This window comes from Emydura macquarii, unplaced genomic scaffold (genome assembly GCF_026122565.2).
Source record: "Emydura macquarii macquarii isolate MOO-44397 ecotype Brisbane River unplaced genomic scaffold, CSIRO-AGI_Emac_v2 contig_1119, whole genome shotgun sequence".
NCBI lineage: Eukaryota > Metazoa > Chordata > Testudines > Chelidae > Emydura > Emydura macquarii.
The window spans coordinates 8,475,894-8,501,318 of NW_027131256.1; the positions used below are offsets into that span (position 1 = coordinate 8,475,894).

The following is a 25,425-nucleotide window of genomic DNA, read 5'->3' on the forward strand; positions in this document are numbered from 1 at the left end:
AATAAAAGCTTCTTTGATATTTGGGGGTGCTGCACTCTGCCTCTCCTAGCCTCCCGTGGGAGTCACAAAAGAAACCATATTCTCTTCGAGACTTTCAGGTGTGTGGGTGTTTCCAGGAATAAACAATACTAACTAGCCACAGAGCACCTACGAAGCTGCTTCAAAAACAGCCCCAACACCTTTACTACGTGACGTTCTCCTCAGCGTTTCATTGTATCACCCTGCTAGGGGAACAAGTTTGGTTGGAGTTTGTTGTTATTTTGTGGGACAGAAACAATAGGAAACGACCATGGCGTGACATCATTTACAGGCAGCTACAGGTAACAGCTGAAGCTAAAGAGTCTGTTATTGTAGCTGCCTTTGCAGTCATGTTTCAGGTGGGATTGCTGGTTAGATTCAAGATGTTCTGGCAGAACTCTTTCAAGGATTATGACAGGAATAGCAGGGTGCTGTATGACAGGCTTGAGGGGCAATGGCACAGCTGAGTGAGTCTCAGAGATGGATTAACAGGAGGCTACAGGTCAAAATTCAGGAGCATTGGCAGAGTTGTGCCAGGGGGAGCTCAGGACTAGACTAGCTGGGGGGCTGCAGGTCAGGATCGGGAGTCATTGGCCGAGCTGTTTGTTGAAGAAGTTTGTACAGCTTCTGCCTGCACAAAAACTGGCTCTACCTAATGCTTTTGCTCATTCATTTTTATGACCACACACAACAAACCCAGCAAATTCTTTTTTTTTTTTTTTTTTTACTTTTTTTAACATTGGGGAAAAAAAGTTTAAAAATGAAAAAAAGCCAAATCATTTAGTAAAGTCAACAGAGGTGGGGAAAAAAACCTATCAATAAATGTTAAGTCTCTGCAAATCATCAGGAGACAGGAAATTTGCTATTAAGCTTGCTGCTCCAACCCTTTTAGTGTCTGGAGGGGAGTCAAAGGTTCGTTAAATAGACGTATTGTGGGGAGTATAGTGCACCATGCACTGGAATGTAAATGCAGCCTTCTTACCAAGTTCACAGGCAAGAGCAATGCATTTCAGTGATGGGCTGTTGTGTGTGTTCTGGGCAGGTCAGTGAAAGTATCAATAGTGTGGAACCCAGCACCCTTGACTGATGAGACTTTTCACACGTATCTCTTTATGTCCAATTTACCCAGAGACATCATCACTCATTTGGGTCTCAAGACCCAGGACTCTGAGACACTGTGGTTGGCAAAATAGGACAGATCCTCCGAAGTCAAGGGAACTATGCCAATGTACACCAACTGAAGATCTGACAAAATAACCCCCTGTCAGTATTCAGGATATATTAAGTAGTAACTTTACTCCCAAAAACTTATTTCCTATCTACACTTAGATAGTTAAAACGTATCTTCACAAATCCTGCACCTGCATTACATATTGAACACATTATTACAATGAGTTCTGCTGTCAGGAAAGGCTTAAGACTGAGCAAAAACCACTTCAAACAGAGCCGGTCACAGACTGTGCATATCTCAAATAATATCTGATAATGCTATAATAAACAGACAGTGGATCTAATGTAACCCACATTAAAAACCACAATGCAGAACCCATACTTCAGCTACAAGAGCTGGCTTGGGATTGGCAGCTTGTCAAATCTGCATACCATTTCTGAGAACTGGTCCTTGTGTGGACTCTTTGCTGTAGTGCTATGGTAAAACCTTGCAACGCAACAGAATGTGTAGTCCGAGGCCTCTCAGGATGCTTTGGTGCCCCTAGGTGAACAGTAATGGCTTGGAAAATAGGCCTGAACGGCAATGGGGGCAACTCAAGAAAAACCTCTGCCCAATGCACAGCAGAGATCTAAAAAGCAAAGAAAATGTTCAAACATATAAGGGACGGAATGGAAAATATTATAAAACAATAGTATGTCCTCCTGTGTAGTACTGTGCTCAGCTCTGGTCACCTGAGGACACAGCAGAAATAGAAAGGGGACAGAGCCAGATGGCAAAAATTATTAGAGACTTATGTATGAAGAAAAACTGGGACTGTTTACTTCAAAGGAGATTAGTGAGATGGAGTATGCTAGAGGTACCTGTATACAAAACAATGAAGGCATAATTAAGATAAATCAGGTGCTCTTATTTACCTTCTCTCATACTACTAGAACAAGGGGTATTCAATTAAATTACATTTAAAACTAAAAAGAAGATACACTTTTTTAATATAACACAATTCACCCAGGGAACTCTTTGCCATATGATATTATTGAGGCCAAGAGCTCAGGCCTAGACCTTTTTATGGTTAATGAGAACATCCACAGTAACATTAGGCAAGATTAAAAGAACAATAAGTGAGATAAATTATCATGCTTCCAAGCATAAACTATCCTTCATTTGCAGAGATTAGGAAAAAAGTGCCTCTAGGGGCAGGATGATCCATAATTGTCCACTCTGTGGTTTCTTGCACCGTCCTCTAAAGCATTTAGTACTGGACACTGTCAGAATGGTGGACTAGGTGAACCACTGAACTGATCTCTTATGACAGTTCTTGTCCCTGCTCTTTCCTCTATGCTAATCTGACACCTGCAACCCACTCCCTGGCTTGATCTGTTCTGCCTCCACCTCTCCTCTCTTCAGTATGCCCCCAACATTTCCCAGAAAGTCTATAAATCCTGGTCCTGCTATATCCAAGAAGTGTTAACAAAGTAACCACAAAAATTACATGCCAAAGTCATGGGCCTGACAAAACACATGCCACCTTCTCTACTCAATCTGCTTTTTGTTATATCTCTGTTAACAACAGTCACAAAAGCAAAAATGTTGGTGTTTTAATGGATTAGTGGAAAAATGCCCATGCAGGGTATAAATAAAGGGCTTATGAACATCGGATATTTATTCACTCTCTCCTTCCACTGGATGGTCATTCTCTGGAATGTATCTTGACCAGAGGAAACTGGCCATGGGAGCATCTGACTACAGCAGTTCCGATCAATACATGGCAACCGGGTGATGGCTGAACATGCTGTGGGTTTCCAGTTGCTGATGGAGACTTGAACAGTTTTATTTCTTGGTGGATTTCAATCTGTTTACTTTCTTTACTGTCCCTTTTGGCTGTCATTTTTTATTTTAATTATTTTGGGCTGTACCTTTGGCCCCATGGAAGCCCTCGCAATTCTGCTGGACCAGAGAGTTCTGCATGTGAAATGCTGTTGGTTTAAGAGAGAAGCAGCCGGCGCTCAACCTGACCTGGGAGGGCCAGTGAAGAAGAGGAGAGAGGGGGCCATTGCTTCAACTAAAAGACAAAAATCTTTCAACCTGAGAGATGGGCCAGTTCTAGAGCTGGTTGGGGAGACAGCTGCCAAGCCTGGAAGGCTAAAGAACTTGTGCCCAAAACTAAAAATAGGAGGAGTCTTTTCTTTTTCCTCACTGTGTATTCTCTCCTCTGAGGTCTGAGTGGGCCTCTTGGTTTAAGAGCAGGATTAAGACCCTGATCCTGCCAGGGACATAGAATGTCCTGAGGGGACAATTGTTAAAGGAAGTCATTGTGTATAAGGTCTTAGAATGGAAGCTCTTCAGAGAATGAACTTTTCTTGTCTGTGAAGTGCTGAGTGCACTGTTATTACTATATGAATAATATGTTTGCCCTAACTTCCCACGATTAAAATTCCCTCGCTGATAGTAAGCCCAGGCTTGAAGAATATGCTTCATTTTGACTCCATTCTGAGCTCTGCTGTGGAGTTTATCTTCACACATCAGCACTGCGAGGAGAGCCAATGAACGGAAGGCATAGTTCAATCTGTTTCCTCAATGTTTGCTTTGGCTCTCAGCACAGGAAGCCTAGTGCTATGAAAAGGCAGAAGAAGGAGCCTCTCCACCCCCAAGGAGCTAATCAGTCAGGAGCACACGGAGTCGGGGTGGAGAAGTGGAATAGTGAGCAGAGACACTGTCTGGCAAGGACAGACGGTCTCAGAGGGCAACATCCCACGTCTGCAGCTGTGCTTACAGCAGGATGGATGGGAGTGAGCGAGCTGTGTGAGCAATGAAAGCAAAAGCTGATATGAATTTTGTTGGGAAGACTTTTTGTGCCTTCATTCTGCTCACCATCTCAGTGGCGATGGTAACAATGGGTAAGTTTGACTTCTCTTTGGGATCAAGCAACTGCTAGGGATGGAAGAAAGGGGAATGTGCTAGGCTGTTTCCTTCACATAAATGTTGTACCTATCAGTGCTGATTTCATTAAAGGGACGCTGTAGTTTATGTATTGTTAACTGGCATCTTAAACCTGCTCTTCATCTACTACATCTGCCTATGATCACTAGGCCTTTTGTCACTAGGCATGTGCCATGTATCTGGTTTACTTAGCAACCATGACTGATTCACAGTGAACAATATTATCAGCTGCCATAAGGCTCTTCACCTGTATCTTTAAATTCCTGTCAGCTGAGAAGTTGGTTTACTGAACAGACTATAGATCACACCGAGAATGGTGTGTGCAGTCCCGTCTGTGAACTCAGAGTCTTAGCGAAGGGGTCTAGTCTTGGTTTGGTTAGGGAGGCTGGCGGTAGTGGTAGGATGGAGGTCTTCAATTTCATTCTGAGCACAGGCGAGCAAGCCTATGTAGGGAGTGGCGAGCAGTCCTGAGATTCATTCTGAGAGCTGGTGGGAGTTGTTACCATAAGGAGCATATGTCGGTGTTTGATCTAAAACGGCTTCTGTGGTGAAAACTCTGTTTCATCTAAGGTTGTGCTTCCTAACCTTTTAGGGCAGTTGTCTCAGTTTTATTAGACTTCTCACTGCTCCAGCTCATGTCCACCAGCTCCCCTTCACCTGGTATTTGTAGAGCAAGCGCATCCCTGAGGTGCACCCCATAAAGGCATCATTAAAGCAATGAGAGGCAGCCTCATGCACCAGTCACAAAAACCTGAAGTGTTAATGCGAAGTATACGTACTGGCAACGAGGAAGGAACTGGTCGAATGCACTGAGCTGTTCAAACATAGGCTTCCAAGATGGGTCTCACTTCTCAAGTGTTTTCCATCAGATGAGTTCAAGACATGTTACAACTGCTGTTTAATTCAGTCTCAGTACCCCTGAGAGGTAGGTTAGTGCCTCGTCCCCATTTTACAGATGGAAATACTGAGACACGGGATTATTAAGTAGCTTGCCCAAGGTATAACAGTGATCTCATGGCAGAGTCAAGGGTAAAACCCCACAGTCTTAAATAGAGCTAGCCAGGGAATGAGGATTTTTTTCAAGGAAAATTTTGACAAAAAAAAGAAAAATTCATTTTGACTTTCAGTCAAAAATCCTGAAAACCTCTCAGCCAAAAGGTCTTTGAATTTAATTTTTTTTTTTGTTTTTGACAAGAAGATGAAATTTTCCATAGAAAGCAGATCACTTTTCACAAAAAACAAATGTTTAGTCAAAAACTCAGTTTTCCCACAGAAAAACAGTTGACAGAAAATTTCCAACCAGTAGCTAACCTTGAGTGCCCTGTCACCCGGATCATGCTGCTTCCCTCTTCATAAGGTTGAAGGCAGGAGGCTGACGCAGAACAGGTAGTAAGACCAAGGCAACTCCTTTCTAATTTCTCCATTCTGGCCACCATGCGCTCAGAGTCCACGGCTTTAGTGGCGTACTTGGGCCCAGTGCATCTACAGCTGAGACTTTTTCAGATAACTTTCTACACACACAAAAAATTTTTAAAGGCAGATCTTGTTTTAGAGCTTCAGAGATGACATTTACATTGTCCTGACCAAGGACTGCTGTGCTTGTATGAAGCTAGTTTTGAAACACCAGCAGTAAGGGGGTTTGAAAATAGCATCCTGACCACATACAGTATTTTACTTTTTTTAACTCTGACATATGTGTATAGATATACAAACTATTGAAAACTCACATCTGTTATTTTTTGTTTTTGAAGAGGTGATCATTCACATGTACAGAAAGGGCAGGGAAGTCAGAGGCCTTATGTGTTTCATACAGCAGCTTCATCATTTCTTAGAAAAATCCAAAGAAATTATTGTGTAAAAAATCAACCCCAAAACTATTATGATTGAAATTTTTAACTGTGCAAAAGTGAGGACATTAAGCACTAAGGACATCACAGACACCTTAAATCTGCCAACTTGTACATATAAATTACAACAGGGTCTTTCTTTAAATCATCATAAAATGTACAGTATATAGTCAGACATACAAAATCCTAAGGTTTTAATCAGACAAAGTCAAGAAAGTCAGATTCAGCATCTAAGATTCCAGGAAGAGGTGCAATTTCAACAGAACTGACAGCACAAAATTCATTTTACTTCTTCTCCCTGGAGAAGTAGAATTGAAATGTAGAGTGATCCTATGAAGCATCATATAAAATGCTCCATGTCCATTTCTTCAGTGAGGAAAGAAAATGGAAGGCCCTTTGTAGTTGTTTGCTAGGCAGTACGTCGCATTTAGGCCATGTGAGGATTCCTCTATGCTGGAGAAAATACTCACTTCCCTGCTTTAGTGCCCTTTGTACTTACGGGAATGGTGCTCAGTGAGGACTGACCTAGCCCCATAATTCTGACTTTCTTGACTTTGTCAGATTAAAATCGCAGCCTTCATGGACTTTTTACTTTGCAGGAAAAATTATTTTAAAAGACAAAAAATAATTTAAAATAGAAAAAAATCTATTTCAATGAGTGATTAAAAAAAAATCACAAGTCCAGAGCTACTTTTATATGAATGACCAAATCTCTAGGAATAGATTTTTCTTCAAAGGTTGCAAATTGATTTCCTTTCTGGACTGCAAACATGAGACATTTTGGCTTTAAATGAAATTGTTTCTGAACATTATAAGCCAATAAAAGTGCCATCTCAATTAGAAAAATAAAGGGAACAGGTAAGGTGAAATTCATGAGAGAGGCTGAAGTAAAAAGTACAGAGGAGTTTTCACATTGAGGCTGGTGTGGATCCCTTATAACCTCATTCCTTGCACATTTCATCTGCACAAAGCCTGATTGGAGGCCACATTAGTGCCATAATAAAAGCACAGATTCAAATCTCAAAGCCTGAAGTGGACAGACTACAGGGAGGTAGCTAAGTGAGTAAACATCAGTTTTCTCCTGGTGTACTGTCACGTTGTTTGGTGCGGTACAAAACATGGAAACGCAGACCTTGTCTTACATAGTTTACAGTTTAGGGACCAGATCTTCAGCTGGTGTAATCTCTTAACTCCACTGACTTCAATTCAGTTATGATGATTTGCACCCATTGAGGACCGGCCCTAAGTGTCATGCAGAATGAACTATTCCAACCCATTACACTATACGCTGGCTGTCGGGATGACAGACCCATGTTAAAGTGATGCAACAATCCTTTTTCCTTTTAGGCTGTGTCCAGATTAAAACATAGCCTACCTTTCCTAGCCTAAAGATGACCTGAGGATTGGGTTATGTGCTTCTTACATTGCTGAAGTATCACTGGGAAGACTCCACCTAATAAGTGAGTTTTTAGGAAGGATCGGAAGGAGAAGAGGGAGTTTCTTTGGTGCCCAAATAGAAAGAGGGAATTCCAGGCATTTTGGTGGCATGGAAGAAAGTGCAAAGACAAGCAGAGTGTTTAGGAGTGAGGGCCGAGCAGGTTCAAGGGAATGAGAAGGTAGTGGGATGAAATAAAAGCAGATTCTTGGGCAGGTGCAGAGTTGTGTTTAGCCCTGAAGGTGAAGACAAGAAGCTTGGATTTATTATTTAGCTTTGTTATTATGCTCAGCACTGTACAGCACATACAAGTAAAGTCAGTCCTTAGCCTGGGGAGTTTGCAGTCTAATGATAGACACATCATCGATGGGACACAAAGGGGAAACCAAAGGTGGGGCTGACTTTATGTGGAATGATTTAGTAATTTGTCAGTAATGGTGAGACGAAGCCATCTGGGGCAAGGAAAGGATTCACACAGAGGAGTGACATGGTAACAGTGGCAGAAAAGGCAGATGATTGCAAGGGAATGAAAGGAGAAGCTGGGAAATGAGAAAGCAGGAAGTTGATGTAATGGAAGCGAGAGATGATTAAATAGACTAGGGTTATGATGACAGAGATGGAATGGGAAGCCTGGGTTTAGAGCGATTGTCAAAGACTCAAGAGCCTGGATGTCGGGGTGGGAACAGGGAGCTGAAGGTGACACCAAGACACCAAGTGTCCTCATTTATGTGTGATCCCTTCAGCAAGCAATTGAACCCTTATCCCCTATAGTTCACAGCTGCAGGGAGGCCTACCAACAGACTACTAGTAATACACACCTACTCTTACAACTGAAAAGAACAGCCTGCTGTTCAGAGGACAAGTGTGTTTCACAAACACTTTGGGACACAGTCATCCCTGGTGTAACTCCATTCACTGCCATCGAATTATACCAGGGATCCATTGTCTGTCTTTTACGTTCTCCCAGCCCAGCCTTGCTTACTGTCACAGATACACAGTGACAGATTATAGAAAGAGATAAAAGACTATGCATCTTCAGCATATTACACCTGGCCTCTTCCAAGCAGCAAATATTGCCCCTTGAATTGCAACTTACTGTGACTCATGTAACATCCATTCCATGATGCAGTCAGTCATCTGCTTGTGGTGTATCATTGTGTGAGTTTGTTATGCCAATAATTTTAATACGTTCCAATCTGCTGTACGTGGGGGCATGTACTGAAAAGTTAAAGAGAGTTGTTGCTGCAGGGACTCGGTATACAATAGGACTATCTTTGAGCAAAATCATCAATCTCCTTAGAGGGCAAAATCTCTTAAAAAGCTGCAGTTTCTTAAAGAGGCTCTTAAGGAAATTTAAACAGTCTCTGGGCATGAGATAAAAGTTCAGTCATGAATTAGAAACTGAATTTCACCAGTTTGAAATCTACTCAGTTTGAAAAGCGTTAAAAGTATTTTCAGGTTCTACACCTGTCCCCAAAATCCCCTGCAGTTTTACTATCATATATTCTTTTTTTTTTTAAATGTTTCTGTCTCCTTTTGCTGTGTGACAGACTCAAAGAAACAGGAAAAGATGACTAAGTCTTTGACTATACATGGGAACTAGGGAAACTGACTATATTGTGCTGTCAAATGCACAACGTAAACAAACGAAAAAAGGAGAGAAAAATATTTTTCCCTAATTGCTTTCAGTTACAGTAATCTTAGATTTTGCATGTGGTAGCTGACAAATTTTCAAGACATACATATGACTTCTAAAATGACTGCGTCTCTTTGATAAAAAAAAACAAAAAGGAGGTAAAAAGGCCCATTTTCAACAAGAACAGGTGTAAACGGTGGGATACCCCAAAGACTTAAACTAGGACCAATGCTACTGAACTTTGTTAAACATTTAACAAATGTTTGTTGTTATTAATGACTGGCGTGGGTTGAACATGGAAGTGGCATCATTTAGAGATGGTACAGAATTATTGAGGTGAATCAAAGTTAGAGAAAATTGAGGAATTTGAGAGGTTTGGAGATCAATGCTAAGATGGGGCGGGGGGAAGTGGTGGTACTCTTCCAACTTCCACCCATAACATAAGCTCCATCCACGTGAGTCTCCATAATGAAATACTGCTTACATGAGATTTGTGCAGATCAAATATGGACTGGGCTTCTAGAGCCTGATTTCCCCTCATTGGGGCCCCTAGGCTGTGCTAGGTTCCTTGGGCTGGGCTCCCTTTGGCTGAGCAAAAAAAAAAAGTGGTGATATCTCCCAAGTGTCACTGACATGTCACACAAAAATGAGAAATTGCTCACAGTAAATTGTGACACACTGTGATCCTCCATCTCCTCTCTTACTCAGGGAATGAAATAGTTGACATTTAAATGATCATGCCTGAATAAATGCCTCACTGAGATGAACAGGACACATCACACTTCTCAGATCTGTTGTTCAATCTCTCTGCAGACCTCTTTGTATTGATTACACACAGGAAGGTAAAGCGGTATAAGGTAAGGTGTGAATTTACACCACAATAGTTAGACCAGTATAGTTCCCCATTTGGACACTCATATTCTGGAATAAGAACGGGTTTTTCTGATATAACAAACCACTTCCAAAATAACAAAGTAAACTGGAAAAAAAATCACTTTTATTCTGGAACAAAAATGTCTATACCGGGAGTAATACCAGTATACATATACCAGCATAGTTTTGCTGCTCAATTTCCCTGTATAGACAAGCCCCAAATTCATATTTTTAAAGGTTTTCTTTGCAACCATAACAGCTATAGACTTTCTCTTTTTTCAAATGAGAGCTGAGATTCTGGAAGACAAGATACCATCTTCAGAGGGGTGGCATTATGGCATACGGTGTGCCCTGGCTGTTTCCATCCAAAACAAAAGGATAAAAATATTTAAGGAATATAAGCCCTCTTGCTTCAGGACATAAAATAATCAATAATTACCTAGAGGAACCCTCAGCAACCTCTTTAGAGCTGCTTTAAGATCCTGGCAGCACAAAGGGACCTTACCATATCTGGTCCAGCAACGGGTCTGAACCAAATCCATCTCAAGTCTGAACATCCCCAAATATGGGAAAAGTTCATGGCTGATGAACTGCGGGGAGGATAAGGTTGAGGACAATTTCCATTTAGAGACAACCGTTTATCCTGAAGGATCCCAAAGCACATTATAGACAGATGCACGGAAATCACTTCACGCAACAGCACAGCCACCTCTGGGGCAAACATAGCAACCGGTTAGCAATACCCAATACCACTTCACAACAGTTTGGGGGAGGAAGTGAAGAAGAATCCCATATCCAATTGAAACTGTGGGGAGATTTAGGGATACAGAATTGGAAGTTGGCCAACATCACTCCCTGATAGCACCTGGGTCTTTTTTGTATGCCTCTCATCTAAGTGGTGACCAGGCCCGATCCTGTTTAGCTCGTGAGACATAAGATTTAGCCCATCCCATTTAAGACTATCTGAATCTACAGCCTTTGGACTCAATGTTATGCAACGTTTCACTCCATTGTATGGTAAAAGGGAAAATAAATCACCTTTGAGCACTTCTCCCTGGTGTAGGCTACACACAGTTCCCACCACCATGATGATCTAGAGGAGAATGAAGATGGCTGAAGGCTGGACAAAGCTATCCAAATCCTACCTTTTACCTCAGGGTATATCTACACTTAAAATGCTCCAGCAGCACTGCTGCAGCACTCCAATGTAGACCCTCACTACAGCGACAGGAACGGTTCTCTTGTTACTGGAGTTTATCCACCTCCCCAAGATGCGGTAGCACTCTCTACACAGTGGGTTAGGTCGGCATAGCTATGTCTCTCAGGGGGGTGGATTTTTTTACACACCTGAGAGACGAAGCTATGCCTATGTAAGTTCTCTGGGTAGCCCAGTCCTCAGGCTCTCTCCAGCTCAGAGGTGGACTACTGTCATCATGGGGAAAACAAACCACGTGTTAGCTGTTTCCTGGGAAAAGGTTAATGGGGCTCTGACATGAGATAATTGCCTGAGCTAATAAAAATACTTTGTCCTTCTACAGCAACTTTATTCAGAGGCCTTCAAACCACTTTATTAACATTAATTAATTAAGCTTCACAATATGCCTCTGAGGTAGGCATTACCTCCATTTCATGGATGGAGAAACACAGACACAAAGGTCATGCTTCTAGCACCAGACATTATATCAATGGCAGAGCAAGGAATAAAAACCCAGATTCTTACTTACATTAAGGCCTCTTTACTCCACTCTGGCAGTTAAAGGGTCCTTTAAGAGAAAGCACATTATTATATAAACCCCAGTTTAAGGTCCCAAGCAGAGTGGTGTAAACTAGTCTAGTGTACGTGAGATTCAGGTCCAGAATATTTTAGACTCCTGCTTAAACAATCTTGCCCATCTAAAAACTTCCTCATTAAACAGGATAAAGGGGAATTCAGAGCCATCCTACCACTTTACTGTAAACCTAAAAAAGAAGATTTTACACAAACATGGTTCAGCAGCTTTCAAGCTGACTGATGTGGCTTGTGGACATTGAGTGATTTGTACCTGACTCATTCCTGGCCAGTTGTGACAGAAGCTGATGAAAAGGTATAGCAGGAAGCACCACTTTCACTTCTTCTTCCTTTCTTGCTGCTGAAGGACAGCCATTGTCTTGGGGAAACTGTACCACATCACAGGTGGGTTATTTAGGAGAAGAAGGCCCAATAAGCCAGTAAACTGATGTCACACTTATTTGTCAAGAAAGGTATCCAAGATTGTTTCGGTCATGCAGTGCAAAGTAGCCGAGCCATCAGAGTCCATTTGCACTCTTATATTTGCTTAGTCATATTTTGATGAGGCCAGTGGAATTGATGACGTGGCCTGACGTGCTGATGCGCCTGACAATGATAAGTCAGGCAAGGAAGCTCTTTGTTCTCCAATTCATTTTAAGAGACTTTCACAGAACTAAAATCAAGAGCCCATCATGAGACATTCAACCTCTCTCATTTCCTCCTCTGATGACTTTGTTTGAGTTAGAAACAACCATTGCACAAGAATCTTTTATTGAAATTCATTTACTCAGAACAATTTGCATATATTTAAAAATAAAATGAAACAAAAAACAACAAAAAAGCCCCTGCTCATTTCTAGCGCATTGTTTGTGTAGTCAGAATGCAGTAGTCAATTTAATAAAACGGGCAAAGATTTGTAGGAGGGAGTTTTTCGCGTACAAACATTTTAAAAATAAATACAGAACAGGCACCGGAAAATGAGAATATACTGAGGATTTCCATCTTCAAAATACTTTTCAACTACTAATGGAGTAATTATCCCAACAGCACTCCTTGGAGGGGAGGTAAGTATTATCCCCATTTGTCAGTAAAGGGGGAACATGGAAAGCCACAAAGAAATACTTTATCCCTATATCCCCGACAGTCACCACTAAAACCTGTGAGAGTTACAGATTTGTTTGTCACTATCTGAGCTGAAGTAACAATAATAGATTGTAAGCAGGGCACACCTACTGCTGCATCTGTGCCCAGGACTAGCAGGATGTGGTTTTATCTTGGGAATTTTCTGTTCTGCACCTTCAGATTACATATCGTTACAGTGCTCCAAATACCGAGAAAAGACACAAACATGTAGGTGTGTGTAATCAGGAAAAAATGAAATGAATTGTATTCACTTTGTAAGTTACATATCATTCTCATAGGATTTTAGTGAAAGAAAGAAAGAAAGAAAGAAAGATCCTAATTAGGTATCTTATTTTTCTGGTTCTTTAACCACAAAATATTCCACTTTGAACAGCATTACATAGGATAATGCCTAGGGCCCTACCAAATTCACAGTCCATTTTGGTCAATTTCATAGCTAGGGGTTTTTAAAAGAGTCAGTTTCACGTTTTCAGATGTTTACATCTGAAATGTCATGGTCTTGTACCATGGGGGTCCCAACCCAAAAGTCGGTAGGGGGGTCGTGGGATTGGCACCCTTACTTCTGCCCTGCTGCTGGTGCAGGCGCTGCCTTCAAACTGGGCAGCCAAAGAGGAGGGCTGCTGGTCAAATACCCAGCTCTAAAGCCAGTACCACTGCCAGCAGCAGCACAGAAGTGAGGGTCGCAGGGTGTGGGAGGGTGGGTTTTCCCAGGGGGGTGTCTGACAGCTGGAGCCACAGCCTCTCTGTGCTGGGGGAGGGCTGGGGATGGGACAGCTGGAGCCGCAGCCTCTCTGTGTGGGTCAGGGGGCTGACAGCTGAAGCCGTGGAGCTTCCTGAAGCTGGGGGAAGTTCCTGGAAGTGAGTCTTACCCACTCTGGGAGCCACCCCTGCAGGGGAAGAGGAAGTCACATCCCTCCCCATCCCCGGCCGGGACTAGCAACTGGAACCCTGTGCAGGGTAGGAGCCCTTGTCTGGTGCCAGATTTCAGGGGGAGATGAGATTTCATGGCTGTAAATTTGGTACAGCCGTAATAATGACAAGAGTTTAGCCATCATGATAAAGGTGAAGCCAGCTACAGTTTTTCCCCACACAGTCTAATAATAATGGTTTAACATAATTAATAATAATACTTTGCACTGACTTAGCCCTTTTGGTCTAAAAAAACCTCCATGACCATTGAGGAACCAAGCCACACAATGACCTGTGAAGGTTACGATTATCTCCATTGTAAGGCCATGTTTACACTAAGGGGATTATAATGTCACAACTACAGTGCTGCGGGTATGCTGGCATAACCCCATAGGGTAGATGCAGCCTAGAGCAATGGAAGAGATTTTCCCACAGCTGTAGGAATATCCCCTCACCGAGCAATGGTTGCTAGGTCGATGGAAGCATTCTTCTGGCAACCCAGCTGCGTTTACACCAGAGGTTAGGTCAGCATAGTGTGGATTTTTCACAAACCTGAGCGCTGCAGCTATGTCTAGTTAAATTTTCAGTGTAGCCCATGCCTAAGAGATAGAGAAAGAGAAACATGAAAGGACTAAGTGATGTGCCCAGGGTCACAGATGTAGCCTTTAGCACAGTCTGGATTAGAACCCCCCCTCCTAGTCCTTTGCATGATATCACATTCTCACTCAGCTCTCCATCGCAACAATACTCTCAGGACAGTTCGTGAAGAGGTGGATTGTCAGCAACCAGCAGGGTAGAAACTCCTTTTGTTTCCCTTCTGATCTGAAAGTTATACTCCTTTTTTTCCTTATATAAAGGTTCACAGGCAAGAAATTCTACCAGATTTGATATCGAGCCCAGTCAAAGAAACAATTCAAGCCCTGGCAAGAAGGAAGATTTCCAGAGCATACAAAGTCCAAACCAAGCTAATGGTAACATATTTCCTGATCTAATGGCCATCACTAAGTGGTTAGGGAAGAGAGGGTGGCCTGGTGCTGTACAGTGCTGGCATAACTCGGAGCCCTGAGACATCCATCACCCTGTGAGACACTGGGAAGGAGAAGTTAACTTTATACTTGGGGCCAAATCCTCTCATCCTGCCCAAAGTCTCATTATTATTCATCATTATTTGTATTATGGTAGCATGTAGGTGCCCAGTCCTGGATCAGGACCTCATCGTGCTAGGTGTTGTACAAAGACAAAACAAAGAGATTGTCCCTGTCCCAAGAAGTTTAAAATCTAAGTGAATAGTTTTGCATAGAGAATCTTCATGGGGTGAGAGAAGGGGATCCGCAGTTTTAAGGTTCCATGGATAGGACAGCAGTCCATGGGCTGTAGCAGCATCACGGCTTGCTAGAGCCCTGCTATACAAGGGATGGGTTTGCTTAGAGATCCACCCACTAGACTCATCCACCCACTGGTATGCTCCTAGCTCACACATACAGCCTGCCGGCACAGGGTTAGTACGCTGCAAATACCCTCCCAATGCAGGCTTTCCGTGGACAGGAGAACCACACAAGTTCCTCAAGGAGTATGCATCCATGAGTGGAAAAATTTGTCCTTGGATGCTATACAGAAACCGAGACCACTGGGGAGAGTGAGACATGACACTGCCCCTGTACCGCAGGGGGTTACACTGCATCACTGGGTGCTGTTTAAGTTGGGAATGACCCAAAATGATGGTGACTGTCAGGTCACTGGAGGATAAACAGAAGTGACCAGGGTTTACGCCTGGGGGATTATTACCACAGTGCCACAATTCCAGGCTGAAGGGTTTTTCCCCTTTCATGTAGGTGAGGTAGGTCATCAACTCAGTGTCCTCGTATTAGCCCCTGTCAACAAAGAATCATGGAACCATCGGGTTAAGAGGGACCTCAAGGGTCATCTAGTCTAACCCTCTAACAAGATGCAGGATTTCTTGTGTCTAAGCCATCCAAGACAGATGGCTATCCAGCCTCCTTTTGAAAACCTCCAACGAAGGAGCTTCCACAACCTCCTTAGGTCTTGCTCAAGTGCTTAATTATAAGAATGTGAATAGTTCCATTCAAGTTCAGTGGAATGATTCAGCTTAATACTAAGCATGTGCTTAAATGCTGAGCTAAATCAGGGCCTTTGTGAAGGGACTGAATCCCATTCATTTATACACCACGTAATATTTGGTAGTAGCAAGGAGTGTTGTGCCAAAGAGCAAGTGCAATTCATCATTCCCAGGTGACTTCAAACAAGCAATACACCTCTCTGCAAGAATATACCTCTTCCCCTTGTCCTCTCTGGAGGAGCTTGCCAATCAGAGGCTCTTCCCCTTCCAAGCAGAAGAGACCATGTGGTTACGAGCCTGACCAGAAAAGCACATGGGATGGTGACTGAGACAGACAGGGAAGTGGAATTCATGCCCACACACTGTCTCTAAGGCATTTTCAGAAAATCTCCTAATGTTGCATTACTGCATTGCAGCTCCATCGGTGATAGCAACAGCAAGAGTTTTAGTGTAGACCAGCCATCAGGGTTTTTACTTTCATACAGTCTAGACTTGAGCTGAGTGAATAAAATGGTTTTTCAGTTCAGTGGCTGAGCTGAAAAATTAAAAATAAAATTCTGTTTGTTTCAAACCCAAAACAATGTTTTCCCCCTCATCAAAATGAAAAACGGGAAAAAATTGTGTGGGTTGAATGAAATGACATTTTCAAAATGAAATGTCGATTTGAAAAGACATTTCAAAACCAAATAGTTCATTTCTAAATGAAATATCAAAACAAATTGTTTCGCCCTTTTAAAAAAAATTTCCTCGTTTTTAATTTGGCCAAAACTATTTGATCCAAATCCACAAATAATGTCAGTTACCCTGCAACCACATTTTCAGCAAATTTACTATTTGCCAATAAAGTTTGCCCAGCTCTAGTCTATTCCTGCTCCGATCTGGGTTTAATGACATAGTAGTAAATATATGCCTCTGGCACTAGTGCTTGTACCATGTTACTAATGGCAGCAGTGCAACAGGAAGAAATTTCCCAAGAAAGAATTTAGATTAGACAAGATCTAAATATTGTGTAGCTCACTGAGGACCCAGGATAAAAGTTAGTTTCTTCTTTTGTAATGCAGTAAGTGCCTCCAGAAAGGTAATTTTAGGGTACCTAAACAGGTTGAAATTATCCTTTTAATGAGCGCTGTAGTTTTTGTGATAGACTATAAATATTATGTCCACATGAGTCTGTAACACATTTGATGTTACTGATGATTCTACCATGCAAATGAGCTGTACCGGACTTTATGTGGATTTTAGATTCAGAATAGTAACTCTAAAAGGAGATGGAAGGTTCCCTATTTGTTCTCAGCACTTGCAGGACAAATTTGTTCCTCTTACCAGTAAAAAGATTTTTCTAACTGCCACCTCCAAAACCTTCACCTGGGATGTGAAAATGCAGCTGGGTTCTCTGTTCCTCTTACTCCACCATCGACAGTAAAGAGTATTTCGTTGGAACTTAGTTGAGAGTTTTGTCAATGCTCGGTGAGGCAGAATAGGCTCCTGTATCAGTAAGGGCTCTGAATGCCTAACAGGAGTAGAAACTCGTTATTGCCAGAGAAGTGACCAGATAAATATCAAATACACACATTCAAATTTGGTTCTCAATAACATCAATGTAAATCTGGCATAACTCCACTCAAAACAAAGGAGCTAGTTCAGATTCACTCCAGTGTAGCGGGGTAGAATTCGGCCCCAGGAGGGTAGGGGCAGAAAGATACATTGAATAGAGACTATTTTAAAAATTGGACTGTTTTCCAAGAGAACTGAATCTACACTAGGGCTTATACTGGCATGGCTATGTCGGTTAAAAAAATCACACCCCTATCTGACATAGCTAGCCCAGTAAAAGTTTTCCATGTAGACCAGGCCTTAGCATATAGATTTTCTCATCCTGCTGAGTTCCGGCTATTCCAAGATGGTAACTTAACTCTCATTGTGGATGGAACAGCAAGAAGTAGCTCAGAAATGTCTACTTTTCCTGGTTTGTGCTTACTTCAAGGGCAGTATAGAACAGGCACACTGCTAACGTTACGTCTTCCCCATCATTCATTTTCCACACAACTGCTGCCATATCAAGAAGAAAGTTAATCCAGGAGCTCCTCCAATATAGCTGTTCCCTGCACTTCAGTCAGGCTCCGCTCCACAATAACATCTTCTGAAACTTGGCAGTGATTGAAGTAGAGGAGCTTCTATGGAGTGTGGGAGCAGCAAGGTTAATCAGATGGCCTGGTGGCACAGCCAAGTGTCAGGTTATCAGTCACTGTTTAAAGCTATAGATGCAAAGAGATGGGTCTAGTATCTGCAGAGGTGGGCTCTTACTATGGAATATTATATAATACTAGAGATGTTACCCCTAGTGAAACAGAGCTCTATGGCTGTAATTACATTCTAGGTGACCTTTTCAAGTGTCCTTTTCTTGCATCTTTTCTAGATAACATCGGGATATTTAAAATAGCTGGTTCCAGTGTTCATCTGACCAGTCATAAGATTTCAGGGAAGAATCTGGTATCAGTAATATGGAAAATAGGAACAAATGGAACTCACTGCTTATTGTCATACAGCGCTCATGATAATATAACATTCAGAAACTGCAGTGAGAGAATGGATTGGAAATGTAGCCCGGATACTGATTGTGCACTTCAGATACAGAAAGTGACACTCAATGATGAGGGATGTTATATCTGTGAAACTGTAAGACAATGAAGGAACTTTCATTCAAAATTACCATCTGACTGTATTAGGTAAGTAGCAGGCTGTGTTGTACACACACACAGATTCATGCCTGACACGTAAACCTCGCCTTCTCTTAGAATGTTGAGTATATGGGTTCAGAGAACTCCAAAAACGTAGGAGTTTAGGATGCCTGCTGGGTTAATCCTCTTATGTGAGTTCATTAAGGTCTCTCCTCCAATCCAACTTCTTTACTACCTCTCTCCTGGTTTCTATGGCTGGAAAGGTTGGGCATGAGCTAGTTTTCTACCTGATGTTAACATCAATTTTTGGCTCTTTGGTAGAGAGGCTTCTATACAACCATCTTCATCCCAAGCCATTCCCACAGGAAACTGTTCTTAGACAGTTAATTTAGGCCCAGATCCTCCTCCCAACTTCCATTGGTTTCAATGGATGTTAGGAGCCTAAATACCTTTGAGGATCTGGGCCTTAGTGCTTGTGAGAAATTCCAGCATGACAATTCTGGAGACTGAAATCCTCTCTCCAAAGACCATGAAGAGCAGCCAAGTTAATTCACCTTAAACCCGATTTAGTGAGGCCACTTTTAGGAATAGGGATAGTTCAGCCCCCCCTTCCTTGCCCGTGTTAATTGTTCCTTGGTCTCTCTTCCGAGACTGGATGCCCATTGGCACGTGTAAACCAAGTCCGTTAGCACCAGGACTGAGGTCAACTCAGTTCACGTACTGTAGATAGTAATGACATTCAGTTCCTGCAAACTTGATCTGATTTAGAACTGATGAGCTACAAGTAAAAGGTTCTATTAGCCCACTACCAGCCCCCTTGGACATCCAGTTCCTCCTATCCCTACCCCTGTAACATTTCTGGCTCAGGGGTAAAGAGGCTATTTTCTAGGAACACCCTTAGTGTATTATCTTGTGCACAGTGAAGGAGGATGACCTTGGTGACCAAGCTGACACTAGGGCAGTAACTAGATCAGAATACTGAAAGTGGCCCAGATCATTTTGGAAAATCTATATTAAATCACTTAGTATAACCATAAGAATTTACTACTGCAAAAATCGACTAAAACAGAGGGGAAGAGAGAGACAAAAACACACCAGGGATAAGAAATATATGCAGATCTCTGTGCTAACTCCCACTGGAGACCCGCAGGACATGACACAAAGTCTGGATCAGAATCCAGAGCTGAACTTATTGGATATGGGTTTTTGGATTCAGGCCATTTCTACACACCCTCCCTGAGAAAACTGACAAGAGTATGGGAGATTGTTAGGAATCATGATGAGGAGATAATTCAGTGAAACCCTGGATAACAGATGAGCTCCTGGTCCCATCCATACAGTGTGTGGGGTGGAGCTGGGAAACTTGGTACTAACAGTTTAAAGAAAGGGCCTACAGGAATGCACCTTTGCTTATTGTGGTTGCCACGCTTCCTCCTCTCTGCTGTTTTTCCCACTTCCCACTTCAGCCCTGAACATTCTCTAGTTCTGATTTGAATATAGGTTTTTTTGTTTTGTTTTTTTGTTCCGACGTGCCAGCAGAGGGTGTATGAGAGCTTATATGTCTCAGACGGAACCAGGATAGATTGCCATGTGAAGGTACTCATTTCCCCAAAGCCATGTCTTGGAATATTATCTATGGTAGTCCAAATGGTACACCCAAGGTTTTTACTCCCCCTCTCATCCAAGGGATAGCCCTATTTCGAGAGCTGTAAGGACTCTGTGTTATCTCTTTTGCTGTAACAGGTGTTTGCTATTTATTGCAGTACTATCTCCACTCCTATTCTCCTCTTTCTATGTTCTTTTTGTATAGGAACGAGGAAGTTGCCATCCCACATGCAGCAAACTAACTTCAACTCTTTCCCCTTTCCTGCAGTCCCTCCTGAAGTGACCTTGACATGTAACAGTAACTTGACCGCTGTGTGCAAGGCAGCGGCAGGGAAACCAGCTGCATGGATCTCTTGGGACCCAAATGGAGATGCCAGGAATCAGTCTGAAACTCACACCAATGGGACAAAGACTGTGCTCAGCACATACACGATAAGCAGCCCCAAAGAGACTAATATAACTTGCGTGGTCTCTCATCTAGCTGGGAACATAAGCCAATCCAAGGAATGCCCATCAGGTAACAGTACACATCTCTTTTCTCTATATAGTCTTCATTTATAACTGATAAATCCACGTGCTCCTCTGATCAGCAGCTCCAACAAATATCAGCAAGGCTGGTGAGGGCACGGCAGAGACTTTGCGAACTCAGCTGACCATTCCAGTTTGCTTCATAAAATGTCTAGAGAGGGAAATCTAGAAAATGTCTAACCTGGGGGACTGGATCAGTTAGGAGATTGTTAAATGGCTGTGTAGCCTTTCATGAGGATGTCACCAGGTCACATTTGGCCCAGCTTGGTAATGACCAAGTCAGTGACATATATGACAGGGGTGGCCAAACTTACTGGACCTCTGAGCCGCATACAACAATCTTCAGAAGTTCGAGAGCCAGGTGTCTGCCGGGCCTCAGGGCTTCAGCCCTGTGGTATGGCTCGGGGCTTCTGCCTCATGGAGCGCGCCTGCTGGGCCTGCTGCCCCACTCCTGCTCACACCCTGAGACCCCTCCCTCCATGGCTGAAGCCCTGAGCCTCGGCAGATGTGCCCCATGGGACTGAAGCTCCAAGAACCCCCTCCCCACTGGGCAGAAGCCTCTAGCCCTACCACCCCAAGCAGGGTAGAAGCCACAAGTTCCCCACCCCAGCCTGCTGGGACCTGAGGGGCTGCCCCTTTAATTGTAAAAGAACTGCATGTGGTTCATGCTGGCCACACCCTGATATAAAATGGCTGAACAGTCTCATAATCTGAATTGTAAATGGCTGTTATCTGGACTGTTTTATTTATTTGGCACATGTGTGTATTGACAAGATGGTCAGCTGAAAGGCACATAAATTTGCTTTGAAGTGATGTAGAAGATAGTTTGAATGGTGAGATATGTAAATGGCTGTTATCCTTCTGTTTTATTTATACCTGATCTATGTAGAAGGTTATGGTGCATAATTGGCCAGTAGGAGATATGGGTTCAATTTCCAGATTTAAATCTCCAGGCATGACCTTGAACAAGCTATTTAACTTCTTTGCCTCAGTTTCCCCTTCTGTCAAGTGGGGATAATTATTTTACAGGCAGGCTGGGAGGTTAACTTAATGTTTAAAGCAACTTGTGTGATCCCCAGATGGACACAATAAAGGAATTGATCAGTGAGGAGATATAACTGAAATGGTGATTCTCTCTATTTAGAAAACTATGATTCTCTCTTAGAAAATGGAAACACATTTCTTCAGTTTCTTTGGTATTTCGCCACCTCTGCTAGTCTCCTGGGCATCCTCTTCATTCTGGCTTTCATTTTCTTCTGTAAAGTCCACCGTGGCAGGTAAGTATGAGATGGCACTAAGAAATCAATTTGTCTAGAGCTGAGAGGAAGCCTAAGGTATCATATCAAACGACATCCAAGCATCTCTGCTTCTGTCACATTCATGCAGCATGTGGCATGTTGCAGCACAAAGAGGCACAGCATAGCTCAGTAGATGATACGCTGGTGAAGGGGGTGGGGTCATGGGGCTCTTAAGATACCCTCTTCTGTGTCCAGGGAAGCTTCCTGTCACTATGAAGAGCTGGCAAAGGAAAAGTTGCTGTCTACATACTACAGAATCCATAAAGCTGCTTCTCTGAACCAGCACTTTGGGGGATCAGTTTCCCTACCAAACAAATGTCCCTCAGCTCCGGAGGACTGAGCACAACTGTCCTGTCAGAGGGTTAATAAAGCTGAATCAAGCAGCAGAATCTTTATTCCTTTGTTGTGTGAGGAACCTTGATGGCTGGAGCGAGATTTCAGTTACCTCAGGCCCTGCTTCAGCGAGTCTGAGGGATGCAGTTCCACGGTAAAACAGCAGAGAACACTGTATTTAAATATAGACAATTCATAACAAGGACAGTTCTTCCCCGGTGTAGGCAGTACCCCAGGAGAACACACTCAGCTCATCTCCCCCTCTGCTCCAACTGCTTAGCCTCATGTCCTCCTCCTCCCCAAAAGGAATTAGTTCATGAAGAGTAAAGCTTACACAAGGCAAAGTTCTTATCCATCCAGAGGACCTCGCCTCCACTCTTCTGCCCACCCAATGGGCTCACGGCTCCCACAGGCAGGGTATGGGCTTCAGAAATGTAGAGTCAGGAGATCAGAACAGAAGAGCCACCCAGTGAAGGATCTGAGAGCTGACATTTCACCTCCTTCTTGATAACTTGAAGAAGGGGTTTATTAGTTGTGGGTTACAGGCACTCTCAAAAGCAGGACCCTCCTGCCCCAAGATGTGTGATCTCAGTGGCCCAACCTAACACTGAAGTTAGAATTTGTTATACTTCCCTGTTTTTCCCCCCCTCTTTTCTCTTCCACAGAATTTGTTATAAACCCAAAAGCCCTGAGACTGCTCCCACACACAACATGCAGGTAAGGAAGAGGATGTAAGTCAAGATGTCACTAAATCAGGGATATGCTTCCAAAGTACCTCGGAAAAGTTGTATATGTTAAGGGACGCTGTCAGATTTTGGCTTTCCATACTTTCTGCGCAAACTGTCACTTGACACAAAGCAAAACAGAGTCCATCTGCACCCTAAGTACCAAGATTTAGACTTGTAATACATACCTGTACTGCACTGCCACAGTCAAGACTCAAACTAGCATTCTCGTTATCTGAAAAGCAGCAGCTCTGCCAATTCTCCCGGATCGTGCCAGGAAGAGCTGTGCTGAGTACAGCTGTGATACAACGAGTGGTCTTACAGCAAAGTTATTGCGAGGTGGTCGGGGCGGGGGGTGTTTTTAAAGTTTTTTTTTATTCCTGTAAATGAAAAGCAACTTTTTTTTTTTAAATCTACAAAAGGAAAGATGTCATGTAACAAAATGGACTGTGAAGTCTGAAAAAGGCAGTAAGATCTGAATGGCCAGAACTGTAATTTGCATATCCTGTACAGCTCCTTTATGGTCCTTAGCGAAAATGAGAGTCAGACCCACGATTTAACAATAGTTAACTCTGCTGCGATCAAATCATGCTATAATACAGGGGAGCTGACAGGAGAGGGAAGATGGGTCAGGAGTTAGGGTGCTAGGCTGGCGCTCTAGTGAGCTGAGGTCAATTTGTTTATCTACCACAGACTTCCTGTCTGACTTTGAGCAAGCCACTTAGGCCCAAATTTTTAAAGGTATTTAGGCATTTATGTCCTCACTGTTGCAGCATCTAACTGATTTAGGAGCCTGAGTCTCATTTTCAAAACTTTTGGGCACTTTGGAGCCTAAATACTATTGACTGTTTTTGCTGCCACATCATGAAATCCTCATTAGCATAGACTGGAACTTAACCTTATTTTGAAGTTTTAGCCTGGTTTATTATTACTGGTTTTTGTAATAGAACTTGTAGGCACCAACTGAGATCAGGGCCCCATTTTGCTAGGTGCTGTACAAAGACACAGTGAGAGGCTGTCTCCAAAGATCTTATAGTCCATGTAGATAAGAGACAAGGGGTAGGCAAGAAAACAGAGGGGAAATACCATCTCCAGTTCACGCAGCCAGTCAGTGACAGAACCAGGCATAGATCCCAGTTTTCTTGAGCCCCAATCCATCGTGCTAGGCATTAGACCACGCTGCCTCTTGATGGCTATATCTGTAAGACAGACAGGACATCAGCTGTTTCCATAGCATCAGCCTGTGATCATTCATATATCCGAACCCATGGACAGTTGAAGCATTGCTTGCTGTGTTTCTTAAATTTAGGGGAGGGGAAACATCTTGTTGCCCAGTTCATACTTTTTAAGAGTCCAGAAAGAACCATACAGTATTTCAAAATAAATCCAGTCCTCGGGCTCACAGTTTTTGTCTTTGATTTACTAGGACAGTAACGAGCAGCGAGAGTTGGAACCCTATGCCAGCTATATACAGAAGGAAAACGTGATCTACAACACAGTGTACGACGTAGCAATGAGTGAAAACCTCCCACCAGGGCTCCAGTCAGCAACATGAGAACCCAGCTGGGACTGATTCACTCACTGTGTGAAGAAGGGGAACAGCTGCAGGGAAGATTAATGATACTGGATTCCTTCAGAAGTGGATCTCCATCACCAAACGCTTTCTTCATGAGATACTGGGAAGCAAGGATCTGCATAGTCACTGGGCACTTTCAAACGTATCCGCTTGCTGATCAATCTCTCTGGTTTCCTCTTTCCCTTTTTGTTCCCATCCTGGGAATTGAGTAGTGGTGCTGTGAAGGTCTGAGTGACCTGCTGCCATTGATTTCACCATGGACAGCTCTTGTGCTCACAGGTGCCACTGGCTGCCCCAACATTCGCTTTTAGGCATTAGTTTTATGCCACTTTGGGAGTGGGGAGGAGGAGTGAATCTCAGGTTGAATGAAAACACCCATTGACCAACAGCAAGTCCACTGTGTTCCCAAGTTAGCAGAGTAATGGCGTTGGTCAATAGAGGATAGATCAGTGGGGATGTGAGATCAACAGGGTAGCTCTTTATCCACCCAATCCTGAGAGGAAGCACTATCTATTGAGGAGGTCCATCGGGTAGGAGGATGGTTCACAGATATGTTGACTAACTTGTCAGGTCCCTCGTTTAACACAAAATGTTTTCTGTGGACTGTACTTACAAGTCACTCTCAAGAGTCTTCCAAAGGTGGAGTCTCCTCCTCCTCCTGGAAGCACAGGCATTACCATACAGCAATACAAAAATGGTCCAGCCACTCCATTAACCTCTTTCTAACAGTGGCCAATGCCAAATGTTTCAGGAAAAGAAGCAAACCCCCATAATGCATCTAATGGGATTGTGCAATAATGGACCAATTCAGGGAATTTCTTCTTGACCTCAGGTGGTACTTAATTTGTCTTGAAGCATAAGGCTTGCT

The 25,425-nt window shown here is 43.0% G+C and overlaps 1 protein-coding gene across 1 annotated transcript; it reads left to right on the plus strand.

Moving 5' to 3' along the window:
• Positions 1-3,995: 3,995 nt before the first annotated feature.
• Positions 3,996-25,425, plus strand: CD200R1 (CD200 receptor 1). The gene is given in 7 exon segments (XM_067546377.1): positions 3,996-4,083; positions 18,231-18,493; positions 18,495-18,540; positions 20,366-20,614; positions 21,791-21,902; positions 22,922-22,973; positions 24,408-25,425. Coding segments are annotated over 7 exon segments (939 nt in total). The 3' UTR covers positions 24,537-25,425.